The sequence below is a fragment of the Cyrtonyx montezumae genome, unplaced genomic scaffold (genome assembly GCF_038088225.1).
Source record: "Cyrtonyx montezumae isolate F1298 unplaced genomic scaffold, pur_monq_1.0 scaffold_3, whole genome shotgun sequence".
NCBI classification, from domain to species: domain Eukaryota; kingdom Metazoa; phylum Chordata; class Aves; order Galliformes; family Odontophoridae; genus Cyrtonyx; species Cyrtonyx montezumae.
The window spans coordinates 76,832,617-76,853,364 of record NW_027072034.1 but is presented as its reverse complement, the minus strand read 5'-3'; the positions used below and the strand labels follow the sequence as shown (position 1 = coordinate 76,853,364).

Genomic DNA, 20,748 nt, shown 5'->3' with positions numbered 1-20,748 from the left:
AGAAGCTCTAACATTCCACTGAACGTATCTTCACAAACAAGCTTCTTCTGTGTGTGGATTGGTTGTTTAAAATTCACTCTTACAGTTAGGTTTACTGTTGGGACTCTCAGAAGAATGTTAATATCAATTCTAGTGAGAGCCATGTGTTGATATTTTGTTTTTTCCTACCAAGAGTTTATTTAAAAGTTAACGAGTCAAGTACCTTTGGAATGGCATCGAAGTACTGTTGTAATTTTCTCTTTGAGGTCATATATATACTGACAGGCCACATTTGGGTAAGATAAACTCATTCACTGTATTTTAAACCTCAGTGAGCTTATATATTGTGTGTGTGTGTGTGTGTATACATATATGAATTGCAGTGGTTACAACGTCTGTTGGATTATGAACTTGAGAATGGTTTTATTACTTGAAGCCACAATTTATAAAATCATTTAACTCAGATCTAGCATCTTGTAAGCAACTTTGTTTATTACTCATGTAGTATCAGCAACTGTTAATATCTCAGCAGCGTGCAAATTGAAGTATGGCTGTATTTACTTACATGTGTATAGCTGTAGGATTTATTCAAAAAAGAAGTCTAGGATTTTTAAAGAGAATGAGTTAGGCTCTGAACACTTTGCCAAATGGAATTATGAAAAGTTTTCTGGTGGGTTAGACCCCTTTCCCTGATTTCCCCCTGACAGGTTCATTCAGGCAATTCTGGAAAATCCCTTTTATGTTACTGTCTGCCCCTTGTGATGCCTTAATTTCTTAGAAAAATTGGCCCATGCTCCCTCCTATTTTCAGTCATATGGTTGATGGTCTTTTGGGGTAGTACATGCCCTGGAGATGTCACACTCTGTCTGCAGTGGCACACCTGAGCTCTTCTCCCCATGAGTCCTTTGCCAGTGATTTCCCAGGTAAAGCCAGAGGGCCCAGAACTCCCTGAGTTGCTGTCCTGGCAGTTGCTTTGGCACAGGAGAAGGCTGCCTGGTTTCCCTGCAGCAGCATGATGAGCTCAGTAGGTGACCCAACAGCCTTCAAGAGTGAAGAACAATGTAGTATTTTGGGTTTGTTTGTTTTTTTCTTTATGTAGTTCTCTAGTATGATTTTTACTTACTTTTTTTTCCATAGAAAGTTGGTGGAATTTACATAGATATGTTTAACATTTAGAACATGGTGACTGCTGCCCAGAAAGGCAGCTTGAATCCACTCTGTGAGCTTCTGAAGGAGCAAACTTTTTTTTATTTGGTAATGATAGCAAATTAGATAGGAAGATATATTTAAGTGCAGCACGTTTCCTGATCTTGGCTCTGAGGTGGCACCTGTCCTGTCACATAATGCATCCTTCCTCAGGCTTTCACAAAGAGGAATGATGCATCAAACCTATCTCACAAACGTATCCTGGTTTTTTTGTTTATTTATCATTATTATTGTTATTTTACCTGAGATTTCAGGATGTGACCCTACAGGGCAGTCCTGAGGGCACTGCTGTGCTACTGCCTGGGAACAAATGTGGTGTTTTTACTTCCCAGAATATCACTTTTTTTTTTGTTTTTTTTTTTTCTTCTGAAAGGGACTTTAGAGACTTCCTTAGGCCACTGTGTTAAATTGGTTTACTGCACAGTTGGTTGAATGGAGGAAGAGAGTAAGCTCTCCTCTTGCCTTTGGCTGTTTCTTGTTCCCGTGTAACTCATTTAAGTTATCTTCTCATGACCTGCCAAGCAGAATCTATCACTTCATTTTAGGTCTCAGTCTAATAGTCATGACAATCAATACTGAAATTCTGCCAGAGATTTGGACCAGGCCCCTCTATGCCTTTTATAAAACTGTTTCTTGGTTGTTTGTTTAACTTTTACATTTGTTTATTTCTCTTTTTTCACAAGTGTCAAAATTCTGAAAGGAGCTTCTGAGTTGGCCTCCCTGAAATGACTCCTGAACAGGGTTTCAGGAGTGCTGTTGACATGAACTTTTTGGCTTTGTAGAGGCAAAAATTCATTAATGCACTATACCACTTGTATTGCTCTTGTTGGAAACTGATTAAAAGCTTATTGCTGCTCCATCTTGCAAATGATGTGAGTTATGGTTCTCATTTGATGTGCAGCCTGTCAAATTAATCCATAGAATAATTCAATTATTTACAGCAGCAATACTGATACGAAGAGCTTATGTACTTCATTGCTAGAGGTTCTGTGCTTTTAACTCAGCAGGCTGGAAACGTGATTCATGAGTGGGCTGGAGCTTTAACAATGGAAGGCAAAGCTTTCTTTGTGCATTTCCTTTCCACCTCTTCCCTTATCCCCCTCCCCTTCCCTTCCCTAGTGAGGCTATTTTTGTGGTATGCATTTCGCTGGCGAAACAAACTCCCAAACCAAACTGAGGAAAAGGGGAAAGGGGTGAGGTGAGAGGTGCCACGGTCCTGCATGTGCAGATTTAGTAAATCTTCCCTGTTCAGAAAACACAGAGTGTATGTGGGTCAGCAGCCCCTGCAGATTTTTATTATTTATAGCCATTTCTATAAATACAGGACTTGACACAGTGGGTTCACACAGTGCTGTGCTGCTTGCAAATTGAATCGTTTTTATCCTTGTTACAGTCTGGAGGTAGAGCATGCCAGCTGATAGTGTAAGAAGGAAGTGAAAGTAAGAGAGATGTGCGTGTGGCAGGGAGCCTGCCACAACGCACGGTGCCGTGTATTGTGCTGGGAAAGTAGTGCAGTGACTCTGCTAGAGGACAGGGCTTTAAGTGAGTGCTCTTTCTGTTTTGATACCAGAGGGAGTTTTTTTTTCCCCTCTGTGTCTGTTCCTGTGCATGCGTGTAGGTGAAACATAGGTGCTCGTCTGTAGTAGATTTGATATCATGGAGAACTGAGTAGGTGGGAGTATGTGTTATCACAGAAGAAGCTCTCTGCAGCTGCCCTGGCATACAGCCGAGGACAGAACTGCTCACTTGGTTGCTTGCTGCCATCAAGACCTGCCTAATAATGGCCTGGGAGGAATTCAGCCCCTTCTCCCTGCAGTGAGCCCTGGTTTGTGCTTGTCAGTGTGCCTCCCACAGCAGCAAGTGCTCCAAGTCACTATCACTTGTTAGACAAACATTTGCAGCTGGAATGCTTGGCATGTTCCCCTGGTTTGTCCGTTTTCTACCTTGCAGATCAGCAAATTTCACATACAGGAATGTGCTCATACTGCTAATAATATTTAATTTTTAAAATTTCTTTCCTGGACAGCAGGAAATGTCACTGCTGTGTTTGAGAGCAGAGTAGATCCTCATCTTCCCCATTATTTCCTCCCCCAACCTGACCCTGTAGGATCCAGATCTTCTTTCCCCATGTGTAGTCTTGCTTAGGTTGTTTTGCTGCCTCATACCAAGAAGGCAGCAAACAACTAAGATATGTGGTCAAGGTTGAAGAAAATTTTAAATGGTCCTAGTTCATTTTATTGCAGTCATGCAGGATTGTTTTGAAGGGAGGGCTGGGGTGACTTATCAGAAGCTACTGAAAAACAGAGAATACTGGTAGCAGTTTATTTTCAGATGAACGTGCTTGGCTTGGAAAAGAATTTACTTCAAGTATTCAAAAATATCAAACTGTTAGAGAACAAGTGTGAGGGGTCATTACGCTGCATTTATTGCCAAATGAATGTTTTCGTTTCATTCAAACTAGAAAGCGAACAGACTGTACTTGAGAAAGAATTGAGGAAGCTATCTTCTGTTTTCCAGACAGTGAGCATACAAGCCCCAGGGAGCTGTTTGCAGGATCAGAACTTAGGCCTGATGTGCATAATAAACCCTCAGGAAAGGAAAAAGTGACTATTTTTAAGTACAGCTTTACTTATTGTAGTAGTTCTTCTTGTTAGAGTGTGTTGGTGGTTGGACTCTAAGCACACGGTTAAAAAATCAAGGCATTTAAGGATTCATTGAATCCTCTTAGAAGCAGTGCACCCTGTTGCCCTGTAGGTAGTATGTCATGACCAGTAATTTTTTCTTTTCTCTTCTAGTACAAGGATGCATTTATGAAGGCAAATCCAGGGTACAAGTGGTGCCCCACGACAAACAAACCTGTGAAAACACAGACATCCACTCTTACAAACAGGAAGAAGCTGTGGACCTTCCCTTCAGACTCTGCAAAAGATATACCAAGCCCAAGGAAAGTGACAAAAAGTGAAGAAATGCCACAGCTTAACTTTGGGATGGCAGGTGAGACTTCCAGCTTGTGAGGTTTCAAAATAAGGATAAGTGTCCATATTTTGTTCGAGGACTTGGTACTGAGGTTGCACTGCAAGACCTACAAATACGTTTCATGTCCCCAAATTAGGTTGCTAAGACTGTATTTAAACTTCTGCATAACAACTTTGTACCATTTTCCATAGCTTACTTTTTTTTTTTTTTTGGAGCCAAGTTCAGCTATATGTGACATCTTTTAAGTTGTGGACATTTGGTATCCAGATGTGATTTATTTTTAACTCAGGATTGTCTGCTGTTAGAACTGGAGATTTTCATTATCTAGTTCTTGTGGATGGCTATACCTGAGGAACTATCTGCATTTAAAGACTTTTCTGCATTTAAAGCAAGAAAAGTATAATATAATTTTACTTAAAAAATAAAAAGATATGTAAATGAAAGTCAGTGTAGTTGGAGAGCTTGTAGTGCTGAAGAACAGAATCTTTTACTGATATCCACAACCAGAAGAAATTGTTGCAGTTGTGACCTTTAAATATAGATATATTAATGTTCTTAAATACTGTCAGCTTAAGAACCAGGGTGGAAAGTTATTCCCTCACACACACCTTTCCATTCTCATTTTATAAATATTGATGCGTTTCAATCTTCAAGCTGTATCCTATCTAGTTTATGATAACTGTATGACAGGATTTTCTGCTTAGTGACATCATGTTCTAGAGAAGGGAAAGTGATTTTATGGAACAAGTTGGGGGGAAAAAAAGAGATGAAAAGGCTTTTGTAATTTTTTTGCTAGTCTAGTGGTATGAAAATTCCTGTAATGAAATTCCTCCTGGCTACAGCAGAACTGTGAAATATAATTCAGAATACTTTCTCGTGGCACAAAGTTACACGTGAGAGACCAGTTCTAAAACCTGCCTCATCCCATTCTGCTTTGGCTAGCAGAGAAGCATGGTTTATTCCTATTAAGGGTTCATTGACTTAACTGGAAGAACAAGCAGTAGCTCCTGGTCTGCCTGACTGCTGTCCTCCACCATTCCTGGTGGGATAATCAACTGTTGAGCTCCTGATAGGAGAGATCTTTGATCAACACCTGCCAGAGAACTTAAGAATTGATTAGAAATTAATCCATTGTTTTAATCTATGGAGACATTCGCTTCTGAAGAAGATCCTATTTTGTTTTCATGTGAATTTTTGTTTGTTCGTTGTTGTTTTTTGTTTTGTTTTGTTTTTTGTTTTTAAAATTCCTTCACTTCAAACTGCGTGAGTATAGTGATTCACAGGGGACTTGCTCCAGTCCCCATACCAATGAAGTCTGGCTATTTCATGAGAATATCAGTGGCCTGTAAGGTAATGGCAGCTTCTGACAGAGATGTTAGCATCTAAATCACGACAGATCTGTCACACAAATGTGTTGTAAGTGTCATGGCAACCATGTTTTGTGTTCGTTCTCGGGTTCATGTGATAGCTTAGTTCAAATCTGACTACTGAGTCTAGGACATCCTCTTAAAATCCAGGCTGATTAACTAAAGTTTAGCTGAATGACCATAGAATACTTTTGTCTCTGAAATGCTGCTGACTTGACTGCTTTGCATCTTCAAGGCAGTTAGCTTAATGAGGACAAAGATTATTTGGCAATCCACAGTCATTCCATGAAACTTGCATTACTTGTTGGTAACTGTAAATCTTCTTTTGATTTATTTTTGCAAATTTTCCAGTTTCCTAAATTAAATGAAATATGTCCCCCTACTGGCCATCTCTCCTTTTATGTGAGGTATAACAGTATCACTGGGTTTCTGATCTGCAGCATCACTTGTGATGTCCTGTGAGTTGCAGTCAAGCGTGTTTTTGTCATATCATGGCTTCTGTTTGAGGACGTAAGGCCAAGACAACTGTTGCTCTCAGATGAAAGTGTGCATTATAGCATCTACTGTCATAACTGCAGAGCTAAAGTAGGCAACATCTTTCCTGTGGGAAAGTGGAGGATTTCCAATACATTTATGTTTCTGTCTCAGAAGACGACACACCCTAGAATAGCCAATGTCATGATAGAGATACAAATTTTATTCTTTAGAAAGAAGCTTACTTATGAACTCAGGTGAAAGTTAATTGAAACTCTTACTTGATGGCCTTCTTTATGCTTAGCTCTCTCAGTTCTTTCTTTTTCTCAGATTGAAAAAATGTGATGTTGAACAAGCCGGCCTTCTGAGTTTCTAACCAGATTAATACAAAGAAAGCATATCGTTTCTATATAGTGAGATGGTGTAAGCTTAATCAATGCTGAAAGCTGTTGAGGAAGCCACAAATCACTTCCTATTCTGCAAGTCAGATGTGTATGCTATTTTCTTGTAACTGTTGATTTAACTGTAAAGGACTTTTAAGTAGCACTTAAAATTCTTACTCTTTCGTTCTAATAGGCTCTTAGTGCCATAAGAGAAACACTGTGCTGAGAAGGCACTATAAGCATATGGTACTGTTTGTGTACACACATTTTTGTCTTTTCTTATATAAAGTTATTTTGTAATTTAAAACGTTAGAGGAAGGATTTTTGTCTTTATTGAGATCAGACAGTTAAATACTTGCCCTGTGCTACAGCTGCAGCATAAATATTCAAGTTGCTTGAGCACAAAATTAAATGTTCACTTTTCACTAAGCTGTCAATTTTTTTCTCCTCATAATTTTAAGTTTTAAATAAACAGTATAAGTAGTTGCTTACATGAAGGAAGTGGGGAAATAAGGTCTATTCTTGTCCTGCTGCAATAAGGTACTTACTTGAATAGCATAAAACAGAGACCACATACTCAGCAAAGAAGGTAATTAAGAAGTAGGGGAAGAATTTTAGAGCTGAGCACTTGTTCTTCAGTTGGCAAGAACTGAGCAGGAAGACCTAAGGCAACTAGAGTGAAACTCAAGAGTGGAGCAGTGGATGATCAGTGTGATGTGGGCATGAGGCAGTGCTGTACTGCAGTGTATCAGACAAAACATTTTCAGAAACTGTAGAGAAAAATTACTGCTGTTGAACAGACCACATGTGAGAGCTCATCTGATGTGGTTGCCCTGCTGATCATTCACGTGCAAGAAAGACTGACTCTACCTGGAGTAACTGAAGGGGAGAGCTGCAGGAATCACAAGGACTGTGGAAGATGAACGTGTGATGACATCAGAAAATCTTGATCTCTTTAGGCTAGTAGAGGATGAACACAGGTCACTCCTGTAAATACAGCAGAGGAAAACACCATTTAGAGAAAACTGATCTCAGCTTAAAGGTGTGAGTGACAGGAGAAAAAAAAAAAAAGTGTACGTTTGCCTGGCTCTGAATGGATTTAAGCTGAAAATGAAGGTAGCTCTAACTGCTTAAGATTTGGCTTCTATGTTGTCTTCTCAATGGGAATAAAGAAAATAGAAACCAACCAGACAGCCCCTAACTGTGAAATATGGAGCTCAGTAAGATTGTGTGGAGATCTGGAGATCTCTTCCAGTCTTTCTTTCCAAACTATCTACTTGTTGACTCATTGTCTTTCAAGGTGTGTGTTCAGTTTTAAATTGCTCTGATTCCCTCTTGTTTGAAGCACAGGACTTTGCTTGATCAAGTATATTGATGGTTAAAAGTGTTATGTTGACAGGATCAATTGTGGTTAAGTATTTGCTGACTCTTCCTATTTTTTTCTCCATTTATTCTGCTACTCATTACTAGTTCTATGCTTCTGATAGTGCCTTACCTCTTTGCAGAGTCTTAATATCATTTGTGCTTTTTAAAATTCATTATAAAGTAAAATGCTAAAAAAAAAAAAAAAAAAAAACACTTCTACCAGTTCGTTATAATAAAAGAAACATTTTTTTCCAGATGAACACTGAGTTTAAAGCTAGCTACTACCTAGACTGAATTCTTAAGATAATGACCACTCTTTTATTCTTGAGACAGTAGATGAACTTGGTAAATTCATATGACTTTTCTCTGCTCTGGTTTACTGCTGTTTTAAGAGAGCATCATTAACAAATCTTACCCTATGATCGTCAGTGTGAGGTGCTGTCTTAGGGAGAAGCTTTGGCAGCACCCATAGTATTGAATTAATAGTACCAGCGAGTGTAACTCTGAACTGGAACTTGATCATCTGCAGTGAAAAACCAGTAGGAGGTTTGCAGATATGGTTTTGGCCCATGTCAGTCGACTCTTCAAAAATCACATCAGCATGGCTCACAAGTTGGAATAGACTAGAGAAATTATCTTCCCAGTGGGTGTTTTGAAGGCAGCTATTCTGTTAGAGGTTAACAATTTTCAAACACACAGACAAGGGGAGTTATGCCAGTTGGCCTTAATTCCAGAGGATGGTCCTAGGCACATGCAATTTATTGTTGTTAAGAGAGGTTTTTGTACAAGTTAGTTAAAGGAAACTGGAAAGTGTGAATACACTCTTCAGGGAGACCTGGGTATCATCTGGTACTGATGCTTGTGGAAATCTAGCAAGGATAATGATTTTTCTTTCTCTCCCACTGTGGCTCATGTATAATGCTCTTCCCACTATATGGCTTTGTTAAATCATGACCCTGTGTTGCTTCCAAGGCACTCTCCCAGAATCAGACAATTAGTCTTCATAATGATGAAGAACAAACACTGTTCTGAGTGGAAAAAACTACTCCATGAATAATGTTGTACTTGTGTTGATAGTTTTCACTTTTTGTTCCTGTTTTTTTCAGAACTTGTGAGGTGCAGGGAGGCTGGGAGCTATAAACTGCCAGAACCAAATACTTGGAGAAAGAACACTTATCTTCATTCTATTTTCCTCAGTTAAATGCTGTATTGGTTCGGCAACAAGTAGGCAGGCAGCCTGCCTGGCCAGTGCCTGTGCTGTTCTGGCAGAGGGGACTGAGAGTGCTTCATGCCCCAGAGTTGTCAGACTGGCACTTTTCACCACTAAATGCAGTTCTAAATTAAAACAAAAAGAAAATCGGGATTTTGCTCCAGAGTTTTATCATGTCATTCTGTTCCATCCTTTTACTTGTTCATTATCTAGGGTAGGGAGCCAATGAGTAGAAGCACCCACTGAGTTATAAACGACCATTATATTAGAGTTTCTTCGTGTATGTTTGCGTATGAGATCATTACACTTGATGTTTTGAAGATTTTCATCTCTGTAGTAAAACCTTTGGCGGTAAAATTTGTAAATCCACGCAATGGGGTGTTAAGCACACAAATCCAATTAAATCCTTCAAACAGCTTTGAAAGCCTTTCCCAGAGGGTACAGAAATGGTTATTTGTGATTCTCTTGAACTGCCTTTTATGGCAGCTTGCTTAGAGTGTCTGTGACAAGGAGTCTTCTGGGGGTTTAACACTGCAAATGGTTCTTTAAACAAGCAAATGAATAAACGTAAGACTTGGTTTTATTCTCTAACAGATCCTACACAAATGGGAGGCCTGAGTATGCTGCTTTTAGCTGGGGAACATGCCCTGACTGCACAAGAGGTAAGGAACTCTCTTCTCTACCTTACCAGAAGTCCTCAGTTGAAAAAGAGCTCTGAAGGGAAATATTTGTCAGGTGGGAGGCAGAACTTAAGATACTTCATGGGTAGCCTCAGGTGGGAACTGAAATGTGAGTCCAGTGATGTGAGACTTGTTCTCCTACCAGACCTGGGTTTGATACCAGTTTGGTACTCACTCCATGGACTGATGAATATGTGATCCAGCCAGGTAAGTCCGCCCAGTGAGAGGACATTATCGTAGATAAAAAAAGAACAGATATAGTGACTATAAACAAAACAGGTATTTTGCAAGCTCTTTTGGTCAAGGAATTCATGTGCTTATGTTCTTGTGTAATACAAGAACACAGCTTGGCACAAATAGCAGAATAAATATCTAATAATTTCCATATAGTCATTATATATGCATTCTGAAACCATGCAAGTGCTAACAAGTAGTCAAAGTATTGCTTTATCCCAATTGACTAAGTCTTCACATCTAAAGGGAAGTTTGTAGTTTAGTTGCCATTGCAAACATTTTGTTTTTATAAAAGACTGCAGTAAATAAGTGTTTCCTGCATATCTTCAGGAGAGTAGAGACCTCTGGTCTTTCTTTAGACTGATTGTTATTCATGACCTACTTTTATGGGATGGTTTTGAAAACGGTTCATAAGGTAGCTGATATGTTGTGTAAAACAGGTAATCATTTTCCTTTGTTACCTTTTGATTTCGTGTTTCAGTGGTGGTTAGATATGAAGCAAATACTGACTTGCAGGCTTGTGTTACCCTAAGTGCAGTAAAATTCCCAAGAACTGGTCAGACTTGGTTAACTGAATGGCACTTCTAGCTTTTTCTGTGGGATAGTGGGAAGAGGATTCGTAAGATGTTCACCTGTGCACACCTTGACAGCCTACAGATGTAATTCCATGTTTGTGCTTGAATGGTTTCACCCTTAGAACAGTGTTTGGGAGGTTTGCAGAACAAGCTGGGAGATGGCATGGCAGGCTAAAAAAGAATTCATTGCAGAACTGGTAAGATTCTTCCCTCTTGAATGGGAAAACTTCAGCTGGATTTTATTGATGTGGGGGAGAATTCTTTGTCCTGAAGTAACTGTTGAAGTGTCCCCCAGGATAAATGTATGCAGTATTGAGAAGTCTGACATTCACATTGAGAAAGGAAAAAACAGTATCATTTTTTTAGAGCAACATTCTAAATGTAATAATGTAGTCTGCATTTGTATTCAAATGTACATGTCCAAAAAAACAAACCAAAAAACAACAACAACAAAAAAGGGTATATAGGGCTCTTAAATTGAGGGGTTGCCATAGTTAAGACTATTTAGTTTGACTGCTTATATATGTATTATTATGCAGGCCTGGGTGGCATTGTAAGTATGTTTTAAAATACTGTTAACATCTTAGAAGTTGTTGATATAAAGGAGAGGAGCACTGACACAGTTTCTTCAGCTCTTTAGAAAAGATGAGGAGAAGAATACTTATGTAATAACTCTGCTAGTTCCAAGGAAATTGATTCAACACCCACTGATTTTTTTTTCTGAAGTATATGTTAAATGGATGTAAAGGGGCTTTTCAAATCAATTGTTTAAACTTAGTGTTGTCAGCGCTCCAGATATCAGGTAACAAAGTGAGTATACACTAGCGAAAAAAGGTGAAAAAATCACAGTAGTGATACTTAACAAAGTGCTTTGGTGGTTTACTTGCCATCTTTATATGCTGGTTACGTCCCTATTTCCATCTTTTGTTTTCAATAGACCAGGTTTGTCATCTGATAACAGAATTCAGTGTTATGTGATGGATTTCCAAACAGAGGCTTGAGCTATTAAAAGATAGCAAGAGAAGTTAAAAGCCTTAGCAACAGCAAATAAGGGACAGGCATAAGCAATTAATTTTTGCCTGGCATTTGGATCCTTTCACCAGTTAAGCAAAACTGTGGTGCGTATACAAACACATTTTGCTTAACACCAGAATAAAAATGCTTAACAGGCTTGTTCTTATTACTCTCGTTACAGGAGAGAAAGCCTCATCCTGTTACTGTATTGCAGCTGTTTTATTTGCAGAAAACTTGGAACTCTGTGAGGAGTGCCTTGCTTTAAAGCTTGCCTCCTTTCCCTGCCCGTGAGATCCTTTGCTTGCCTTACAGCAGCACCTAGTGGCCTCTTTGGTTACTTCCCAGAAAATGCAGAATTTGTAGTGCAGTCCAAAACCTGACTCTTGTACCATTTCCCCCTTGCTGCTGCATGCCAGGACCATAGTAAAGCCTTGCTTCAGTCACTGAGGAAGGCAAACTGTTTTTGCTCCATTTTAGAGTAGACTTTGGTAACCACAAGGGACTGTGGGTATATGGCTGCAGTGTCCTTCTGGCTTCCTCCTCCTTGCTGCTGGAGGACGGTTGTGCGGTGTGTGGTGCTGGTCTGCCCAGGTCCTTCACAGAGTGCTGTGGCCCAGGGCTGTAAACTACAAACAGATGAGTTCCGTGCAGTGGAGGATGAGCAAATAGGAGGAAAAAGAGGAAGAAATGATTGAAGATTTAGAGTGTTTTATTACTGCAGGAAAGAAAAGCTGTACAGTGGCACTACTTGTGCAGCCATTCCCTCTAATAATTATTGTAATACTTGAGTTGAATTTGGTCTGGCAGTAGGTATGTCTGTCTCCATTAAGTCCCAGGAACGATCAGTTTCCCCCAAGGTGGAAGTGTGGGGGCAACAGCTGGGTAAAAATGACATCCTCAACTTAATGCCTACTGTTAAAGGTGGCAGCATTGACTTAAAATATCAGAAATTAATAGCAAAAACATGATCATTCTAACCACAAAATCACCTTAGGATTGCTGACTCATAGGACACCAAAAATCTATCCTGTAAGCACAAAACTGTAGGAAATGGGGCTTCGCTCGTTCCACGGCTCGCTGTTCCCATCCTGTGACATGAAGAAATTGTGCCTGTGCCCAGCAAGCAGCCTCAGACTGTGCTCCTGGGGTAGAATTGCAGGATGTCCTAAGTTGGAAGGGACTAACAAGGATCACCGAGTCCAACCCCTGGCTCAGGACCACCCAAAATTCAAACCTCCTGTCTGAGGGTGTTGACTAAATACTTAGTGAATTCCAGCAGGCTTGGGGCCACATTCAGTAAATGGAATGAACGCTTTGTTGCTATGTGGTTTTGCGGCAGAGAATAAAACAAGTTCAGCTGCATACCCCAGCAAATTGTCATGTGGCACAGCTCTCCTGCATTTGGATCCAGTGTTCTGGGAACAGCTGGCAGATTCCTGAAGCAAAATGTCCTTCTGCTGCTGCCATGCTCAAGCATCTGGAGCAGACAGCAGCACAAGCAGTACAAGCTGTAGGCCTGGTTACTCTGGTGCTTGGTTTCTACAGCAACAGATGCAGTTGCTATCTGAATCTCATGTGGGTATTCACCAATAAATGCTACTGACATACCTGCTCTGATAATAAATAAGATTAAAAACCACATTCTTCTTGAAATATTTCAAATAAGTAGGAATTCCATGAAAAATTAAATATCACTGGGGGAAAATAATTCCATCCTGTTACCTAAACTTCCTGAAATCCCACAAAGCCTCCTTGCTTTCTGCTGTTCCCTGTAAGTTGTGCTGCATACCCTATTTTATATTAACAGTTATTGACTTCTGGGAGTCGTACATGTAAATCTTTTACACTCAAAAGTGTCACTTCTAATTCAAAGCAATTATTTTAGCAAAGGATGCTAGAATAAAAATTTTCAGTAGTATAGGTGAGGTCAGTGTGAATTCTAATAAGGCTGTTGTGATTTTCTATTTATTTATTTATTTATTTATTTTTGAGCAGTCACTTTTCTGAGTTTTGATATTGGAAATTACAGTACTTCCTTATACTACTCCTCAGAAACACCTGTAAGCAGATATCCATTTATGTAAGTTATTAAAGCGCTTTTAGGCTTGTGGTACCCTTAACTACTTATTTCATGCTGTGAAGTGATTAGAAATTATTTCTGTCACTTAGCAACACTCAGTGGTTTGAAAAACTTTTTTTAGCTTCTAAGTAATTAATGAGAGTGTAAATTGAAGAGATAGTGGCTTGGATTGCATCCTGAATGCAAGATAGCTGTGTATGCGGCCCAAAACAATCAGTGTTTTGTTGCATATAATTCTTGCAGAATTTGGAATTACAGGAGATAAAAGAACAAAACAAAAAAAACCAGTCCCTGGCATTTTTGTGCTATTTATTATGTGATTGTCAAACACTTTAAAAGAGGTGCTAAGCTGTGTTTTCACCTTTTAATTTGATTCAGCTGGTCCAGGAATGTGAAACATGACATTGTCCGTCTTTTCTTAAACAGCTCTTCATTTTACTACTGCCTGCCATTTCTTTATTGCCTCCAGTTGTTCTTAGCTTGAGAGAAATACCCTTGAGGTCTTATTCTCCACACTCTTTGTTTCAGGTTTCCTCAAATACTTGCCAATCTGATGCGACTGATTCTACAGAAGTGTGTCAGAAGTCATCATTGTTTCAGTTTGCTGAGGTGAGTTTCTTTAAAAAAGAATTGTTTTTCCCCATTGTTTTCTGGAGTATCTGGTGTTTAGCTGAAAGAGAAATCAAAAAAACTAACTGGATTTCATGGTAGCATTTCTTTTTTCTTTTGTGGGTTATACTATTGGATCCACGTGTCAGGTAGATTTGTCTGATTTGAAGTGCAGATGTGTTCAGGAACACAACTGAAACTCTAGTGTAATAGTGGAGCTGTGGTTTAAGCAGTGATTTAGAGATCTCATTCCTGCACTTGTGCCGAGGATTAGACTCCAGTTGATACCTGTGTTTGGATGTTATATTATAGCCAGGTCAGATGGGACCCTGGACAGACTGATCTAGTGATTGGCAGCCCTGCCTGTGGCAGAGGAGTTGGAATCTGATGATCCCTTGAGGTCCCGTAGAAACCATTCTGTGATTCTTTGTGACTGCTTTAGTCACTAACTCCATCAAAACTAACGTTAGTTCTAAAATTTCCACAATTTTTTTCTATAACCACAGAACAGCTCTGTGTACTTCCACAACATTGCTATTAACGTATTTCCAGTAACTGCTGTACAGTGCTCCTGAGCTGAGTTTTTTGTTTTTAAATATACCCTATTTTGTTCAAATTTTAATGGCTTTAATTGACATAAATAACATGGGGTTGCAAAGAATCCTGGTCCTTTGTAAGCATCGCCTGCTTGCTTACACCTTTTCAACTTCTGAAATGGTCGTAATACAGTGGCATAAATATTTAGCTAAAGAAATACTGATTAAGCAGGGTGCTGGACAGAACTTGAGTGTCTGTGGGAAAAAAGAAATTGTCACAGACGGGGCTGTTTTTGTTATTTTGTTTCACACCAGCCATGAGTCTGACTGCCTTGTCTGTGTTATTCATCGCTGCGTATACTTTCATGTTTCTTCCTTCATGTAATTGCTTACAGAGCAGATAGATGCCAATCCTTGCGTACAGAAAGTGGTTTTAGTTTTAATGTTAGCTGAAAATACCATGAGCTCTAACTTAAGAGCTGAGGCTTTCAAAATGTGTTAGAAGTAGATTCACGCACTGAACCTTTATTTATGATTAAAGGTAATGGCTAGTGTGAAATATGTAACCTGGGATTTGGCTCCTGAACAACTTAACTGGCTTTTCTTGTTAGGAAGAGGGAACTATCTTATATGTCATTGATAAAAATAATTTTTAGAAGCTCCTAAAAATATATTTATTCCAGTGTTGATTATGGTAGTAATTCAAAATCCATCTTCCAGTGTTTCTGAGTTGCTCCTGATTACTTACCCTGTCAGTTGAACAACATGGTGATTCATGTGGTTCATTTTGATAACGGTTTCTTCAGTGTTGCTGTTAAGTCTTCCAACCAGTAAGACAAATATGAGTTCACTTACTGAGTTCATTTTACAGTGCCCAAACAAAAAAGTGCCAGAATCATGTGACTACACAGGTGAATTGTGCTGTGTGTTGCAAGATATGCTCTTGCTAAGGGCTTATGAACTCTGACTTTGCCTTACTCATCAAAGAACTTCAGTGAATGTGAGGAAATAAGCTCACCTGCACTGCTGAAGCTCGCAGTTCAGTTGTTCACAGATACTCAGTAACTAGAAATGCATATTAGCTGCTTCATTTTTCATGGATGTTAAGCAGTTTGTAATGAGGCTGCATGTATTTGGTATGTAGTAGTTATGTGTGTCCACAGCAAAATAAATGGTACTTGTTCCTAAATCTATGATTAATTCAAAGAGTTGTTTGCAAGAAAATGAAGTGACACATGTTAAAAAGAAATATATATTTAAAAAAATGCAGCTTCCCTGGTGATCAGGATAGATCTGTTATCTCTTCTAAAAGTATGTGCATGTGTTGTGCCTCTGCCCTCACTTATCTTCCATGCAAAGTAGCAGTTTGTACTCTATCAGCACCACCATGCTGTGGTTGGGTCTTCCACTTAACACTGAAATATAATACAGTGTTAAGTTCCCTCTTTTAATATATCAGTGGGCAAATAAAAGCCCCTCAGAAATGTTCTAGTCTGCTTTGTTGATCCTAGGAAAGATTTTCTTTGTTAAAAATGATTCAAGATCACCATTTACTTGTCTCCTGGGAAAGCATATACTGTTTGCTGTTGAAGTTTGTATTTTGAAGTTGGATAATGAAACCGAAGAGTTAAATAATTTAAAAATTTATTTTCCTGACAGATCTCTTCAAGCACATCACAGCCAGGAGTCCCAGGAGCTGTAAAACAAACTGAGGAATCTGCACTATTTCAGTTTGCTGAGGTATAATAGCTAAAATGTGGTGGAGGAGGATGGGAGGAAGCAAGGAAACAGTGAGAGTTGCCACTGAAGGTTAAGCAGCCTAGAGATATTTAAAAAATAAGACTTTCCAAAGTGGCACTATCCACTGCTTATGGAAGAGATTGCAGTAGTGGAAAACGGTAGCTGCCCTAGACATATGAATCCTCTAAAAAATAAACTTGCAGATCAAAATCAGCTTACCGCAGCTGCAAGGATATGTAGCAGCATTGTTAGGTGGTGACCTCTAAGTCTGTAAACTACCCTTCAGTATGCAAGTTATCCTTCTTCCTTCACGTGTTGAAAATTTAGAGTTCTTTTAGGTGGCTTTTAGAAATTTCTTCACCGATGTGTTTAATGTTCCTGAAAAATGATTTCCTACACATTCTCTTTTTCTCCATTTGGGGGAGTCTGATACTGCTTGCAGAATCTCTTAGGCTAAAGGTATGGTCAGGGTGTGTGTGAAAAAAACTACAATTGGAACTAGTACTATACTGAAGGAACATTATGGGATGAAAAGGTACCCTGCTGGTAATTCCATGTGGTTCAAGAGGTTTGACTACAGACAGCACGCTTCCTTCTATTAGATGTTAAGCTAATTGTATATCTTGTATTTTTAGCTTGACTAGGATGAGCCTTGATTTATTCCTTAATAATTCTAGTTACAAAAGAAATTGTGATTCAGGTGCCATAAAATACCTGAATAGAAGCATCCCTATAAAATAGACAATAGCTGATTTGTATGTGATACGCTTTAAGTTACAGATTAAATTGGAAAGTGGAATTTAGCAGGTGAAGACATGTGCTGAAGCCAAGAAAGTAAAAGATCATAACTGTAGAACATTCTCGTGAGTTTTCTTGCCAAGACTTGCACAAGTAAATTTACTAAGTTAGTTTCAAATATCTTGGCGATCATATGTTTCAATTAAACAGCAATTTTAGCTGTATGTGGAGTTGAGCAGAATATGATATCCCTCAAATATAGAATCATAGAATGGTTTGGGTTGGAAGAGATCTTTCTTTAAGGTCATCTGGTTCCAACTCCATTGCTACAGGCAGGGATGCCTCCCTATAGACAAGGTTGCTCATAGTCACATGAGTACAGCATTTTCAAACATTTCATGAAACCCTGACTCACCACCACCTTCAAAACTTCACACAGCCTAAAATCAGTTCTCTCCTAAGTGATTAAACAACAGAAGATCAAACCTGAAAGCTTACTTAAGAACGTGGCAGTGTATTGCATCTCATACCACTATGCTAAACCAGCTCACTCATCACATTGGAGTGCATGTATGAATCATCAAATGCTGGGGAAAAAGAGATGCTTAAAAAGTTAGGTAGATACTGGAGAGGACAATTTTAAAGTCAGGGATAATCTTTTTCCTGTTAAAAATACTGAAATGTGACTTCAGTTTGGAGGAGGTTGTATTTTCTGGCTATTTTTTCAATGTCTAGAAATACCCATCATCCCATAATAAACTTTTTTTCAAGGTTATTCCTCATATGTTTCACACTGTTGTGAAACTTCAATGGCAGTGACTTAACTTCATGTTTTAACTAAAGTAATAGAGAAATGGTTTTAAGATTGCCACCTGATTTTCATTTACTTAGTTCCAGGGTAAAATACTACGCATTCTAAAGAACCTCTTAAAACTGCTTTCTTTCTTCCTTTTTTTTTCTTTTTTTTTTCTTTTTGCAATTATTCCTGCTATTAAAGCTGTTTGTGCTCCTTCAGTTATAAAGGCTTACATTTGCACAGGGTGTCTTTGTCAAGACTGGCAAAAATCCCATTCCTTTTTGAGCCACTTTTTACTGGGTCTTGTCCATATGAATGCATTACTGCATTTAGTAAAATAAATTATGGTAAGCAATTTGCAGTAGATTGCTGTCAGCAATGTACAGTGCTACAAAAGAACAGAGGGAGAGAGAGTGAGAGAAAGTAGTTATATAGCCAGTGGCCAAGTAGACCTGTGAAGAAATGTGAATTGTGCTTTGGCCTGATGTGCCCGGGGACTTCTGGCAGCCATCCCAACTCATTTTCAGTTGTGACTGGGTGTTCTTCATATGTTTCCTTTCTCTCTACGGCCTTTGCAGCAGGGTGAATGAGACTGATTCTTTGTGAAGACAGTGATGCCATTGAGAAGATTTGTCATCTTAAATGTACTCCTTCAGTAGAGGTGTCCAAGTTTGCTGTCACTCAGAAATGGCTCATTATATGCTGATGTGGTATTGGATTCTTTCTTTAGAGCCTCAGTCAGCTTAGTTTTCTGTCCCAAGTGTGTTGTAGTCTTCAATTAAAACTGATAAGGATATGGTTAAGGAGACCTACCCCATGTTAACTTGCTTCAACAACTGATGAGAATCATGGGAGCGATATACATTGTTGGATTCTGTGCTTGTACAGGCAGCAATTGCAGTGGTCTTCCAAGATAATAAGATGTCCTCATAAGTTGTTTGTTTTTAATTTTGGTGTGTGGCCAACTAGCATTCTTGGCTTTTTTGCTCTTCTCTCATCTTGCAAATACTTGGTCCTTCTTTTTTTTCCTTCTCGCTGCTACCTTTGTGGAAAGCCAGTAGATAGGCCAGTAATTTCTCAGCAGTGGGTTGTGCTCCTTGGCATGTTGGTTGTTTGCAAGCTGCTTGCTTGCGTGGGCTGCTTGCTGTTGTTCTCCTTGCTGTGTGAGGGAAGCAGAGCAGATGGGGGACCCTTGCTCTCTTGGTCTTACTTGGATGTGTGTTTGGCAAATGCAAACAGATGGTGATGACTGCTCTGCAGAAATTAGACACAAGTACCTCTTAGTCTTACTTACCTAAAGTTTTATCATTTATTAAACACAGATAAAGTTTCCAGAGTATAACAGCAGTAAAATTGCTCATTCATCTTAAACCAAGTGAAGCTGAAAACCTCAAACTCTTCACTTACAGCTGCTTTTCAGAAGGTTTCCTCTAGGAAACTGAAATATGTACAGTCGTATCCAGCATTCAGTAGAGTAGAATCCTTCTTGCTAATGCAACCGTTTATCATGGTTAAAGAAAAAATGTATGCTTGAGGATGGCTTTTTCCTTGCTGCGTTCTCACATGCTAGCTTTAAGTAGACTTGATGGCAACCCTTTCCATTAAAGCCATCTGCAGAGCAGAAGTCTTGAATCAAAACTTTGGTCAAAATGCTGTGAAACTCAGACTTGTGAGACCTTGTCAGTATGTTCTCTTCCAGCCTTCCTTTAGGTAAAGCTGTAGTCTTCCATGGTGAAGTCATTATTTAAAATAAATATACTTTATGTTTGTCTGTGAACTTCAATCATTAAATAACGGCATTGAAATGAAATAGCCGGGAGGTGGAGAGATGAGTGAAAAACTGACACGTGCATCCTGTGCAAATTACAATGTAATACGGTAGCTAAAATATTCACCTGCATTGTTCAAGGAATTGTAACTGGATCCTAATGGTCCCTGGGTTAAGCCTCAGCATAAGAAGGGGATATTTGTCATTGTGGTACTGCAGGTACTGATTACTCTGAATAAAAATGGAAGATAGTGTTTAGGCACGGAATGAGCTCTGTAATTGCATGGAGAGCTGATTGATCAGCTGCAGTCTTCTGACACATGGCCAGCAACTTTGACAGAACAAGTTCTAAGTTTCTCTCTTTCTGCTTGTTGTCTTGCTGATGAAGATTTTTTTATTTTTATTTTTATTTTGTCTTAAGAAGAATTTTGCCTTCCTCTCTTCTAATTGTTACTACTAGGTTCTTACATTTTGTTAAGAGTGCCCAAACTATTATCAAAACTGATTTTATTTTTTTTAACTCTTTTCTCACATTGTGCATCTGAAGGCAAGATATGCATGTGTATTCTCAGGTTGCACTTCAGTGAGTGAACGTCTTTCTGTTGCTTTGCATGCTATACTGAAGAAATCATTAAGAACTGAGAACATATTACAGTAGAAAGAGAAGACTTTAGAGCTCTCTTCCATTGCAGTGCAGTGCACAAGGATTCTTGGAATCCTGAGTGTGTTCACTGAACTGCACCAAGGGAGAAGTAGGATTTTAATAAATATTAAAATTAAAAAATATTAAAATTTTAAAAATAATAATGTACAGTCAAGTATCAGTCAACGTATCTTTAGTGGCAGTATATATAAAAAAATCAGGATTTTTTTTAATTTTTCGAATATAATTGACCATGGAAAAGCTGTTCAAATAACCCAGTTAAACACAACAACATCAAAATTAAATGCAGAGGCTACTTTGATAATTTTTCCATCCAAAAGGTCACAGTAATAAGTGTATTTTTTTAAGAGGCAG

The 20,748-nt window shown here is 38.8% G+C and overlaps 1 protein-coding gene across 1 annotated transcript in view; it reads left to right on the top strand.

Annotated features, from left to right (window-relative positions):
• The window catches only part of BBX (BBX high mobility group box domain containing), a 125,730-nt gene that overhangs the window by 72,297 nt on the left and 32,685 nt on the right, over window positions 1–20,748 (top strand). Inside the window, exons 5-8 of the mRNA XM_065741976.1 lie at window positions 3,981–4,179; window positions 9,555–9,622; window positions 14,072–14,152; window positions 16,348–16,428. Of these exons, the coding sequence (XP_065598048.1) occupies window positions 3,981–4,179; window positions 9,555–9,622; window positions 14,072–14,152; window positions 16,348–16,428 (429 nt within the window). The remainder of the gene's footprint in view (window positions 1–3,980; window positions 4,180–9,554; window positions 9,623–14,071; window positions 14,153–16,347; window positions 16,429–20,748) is intronic.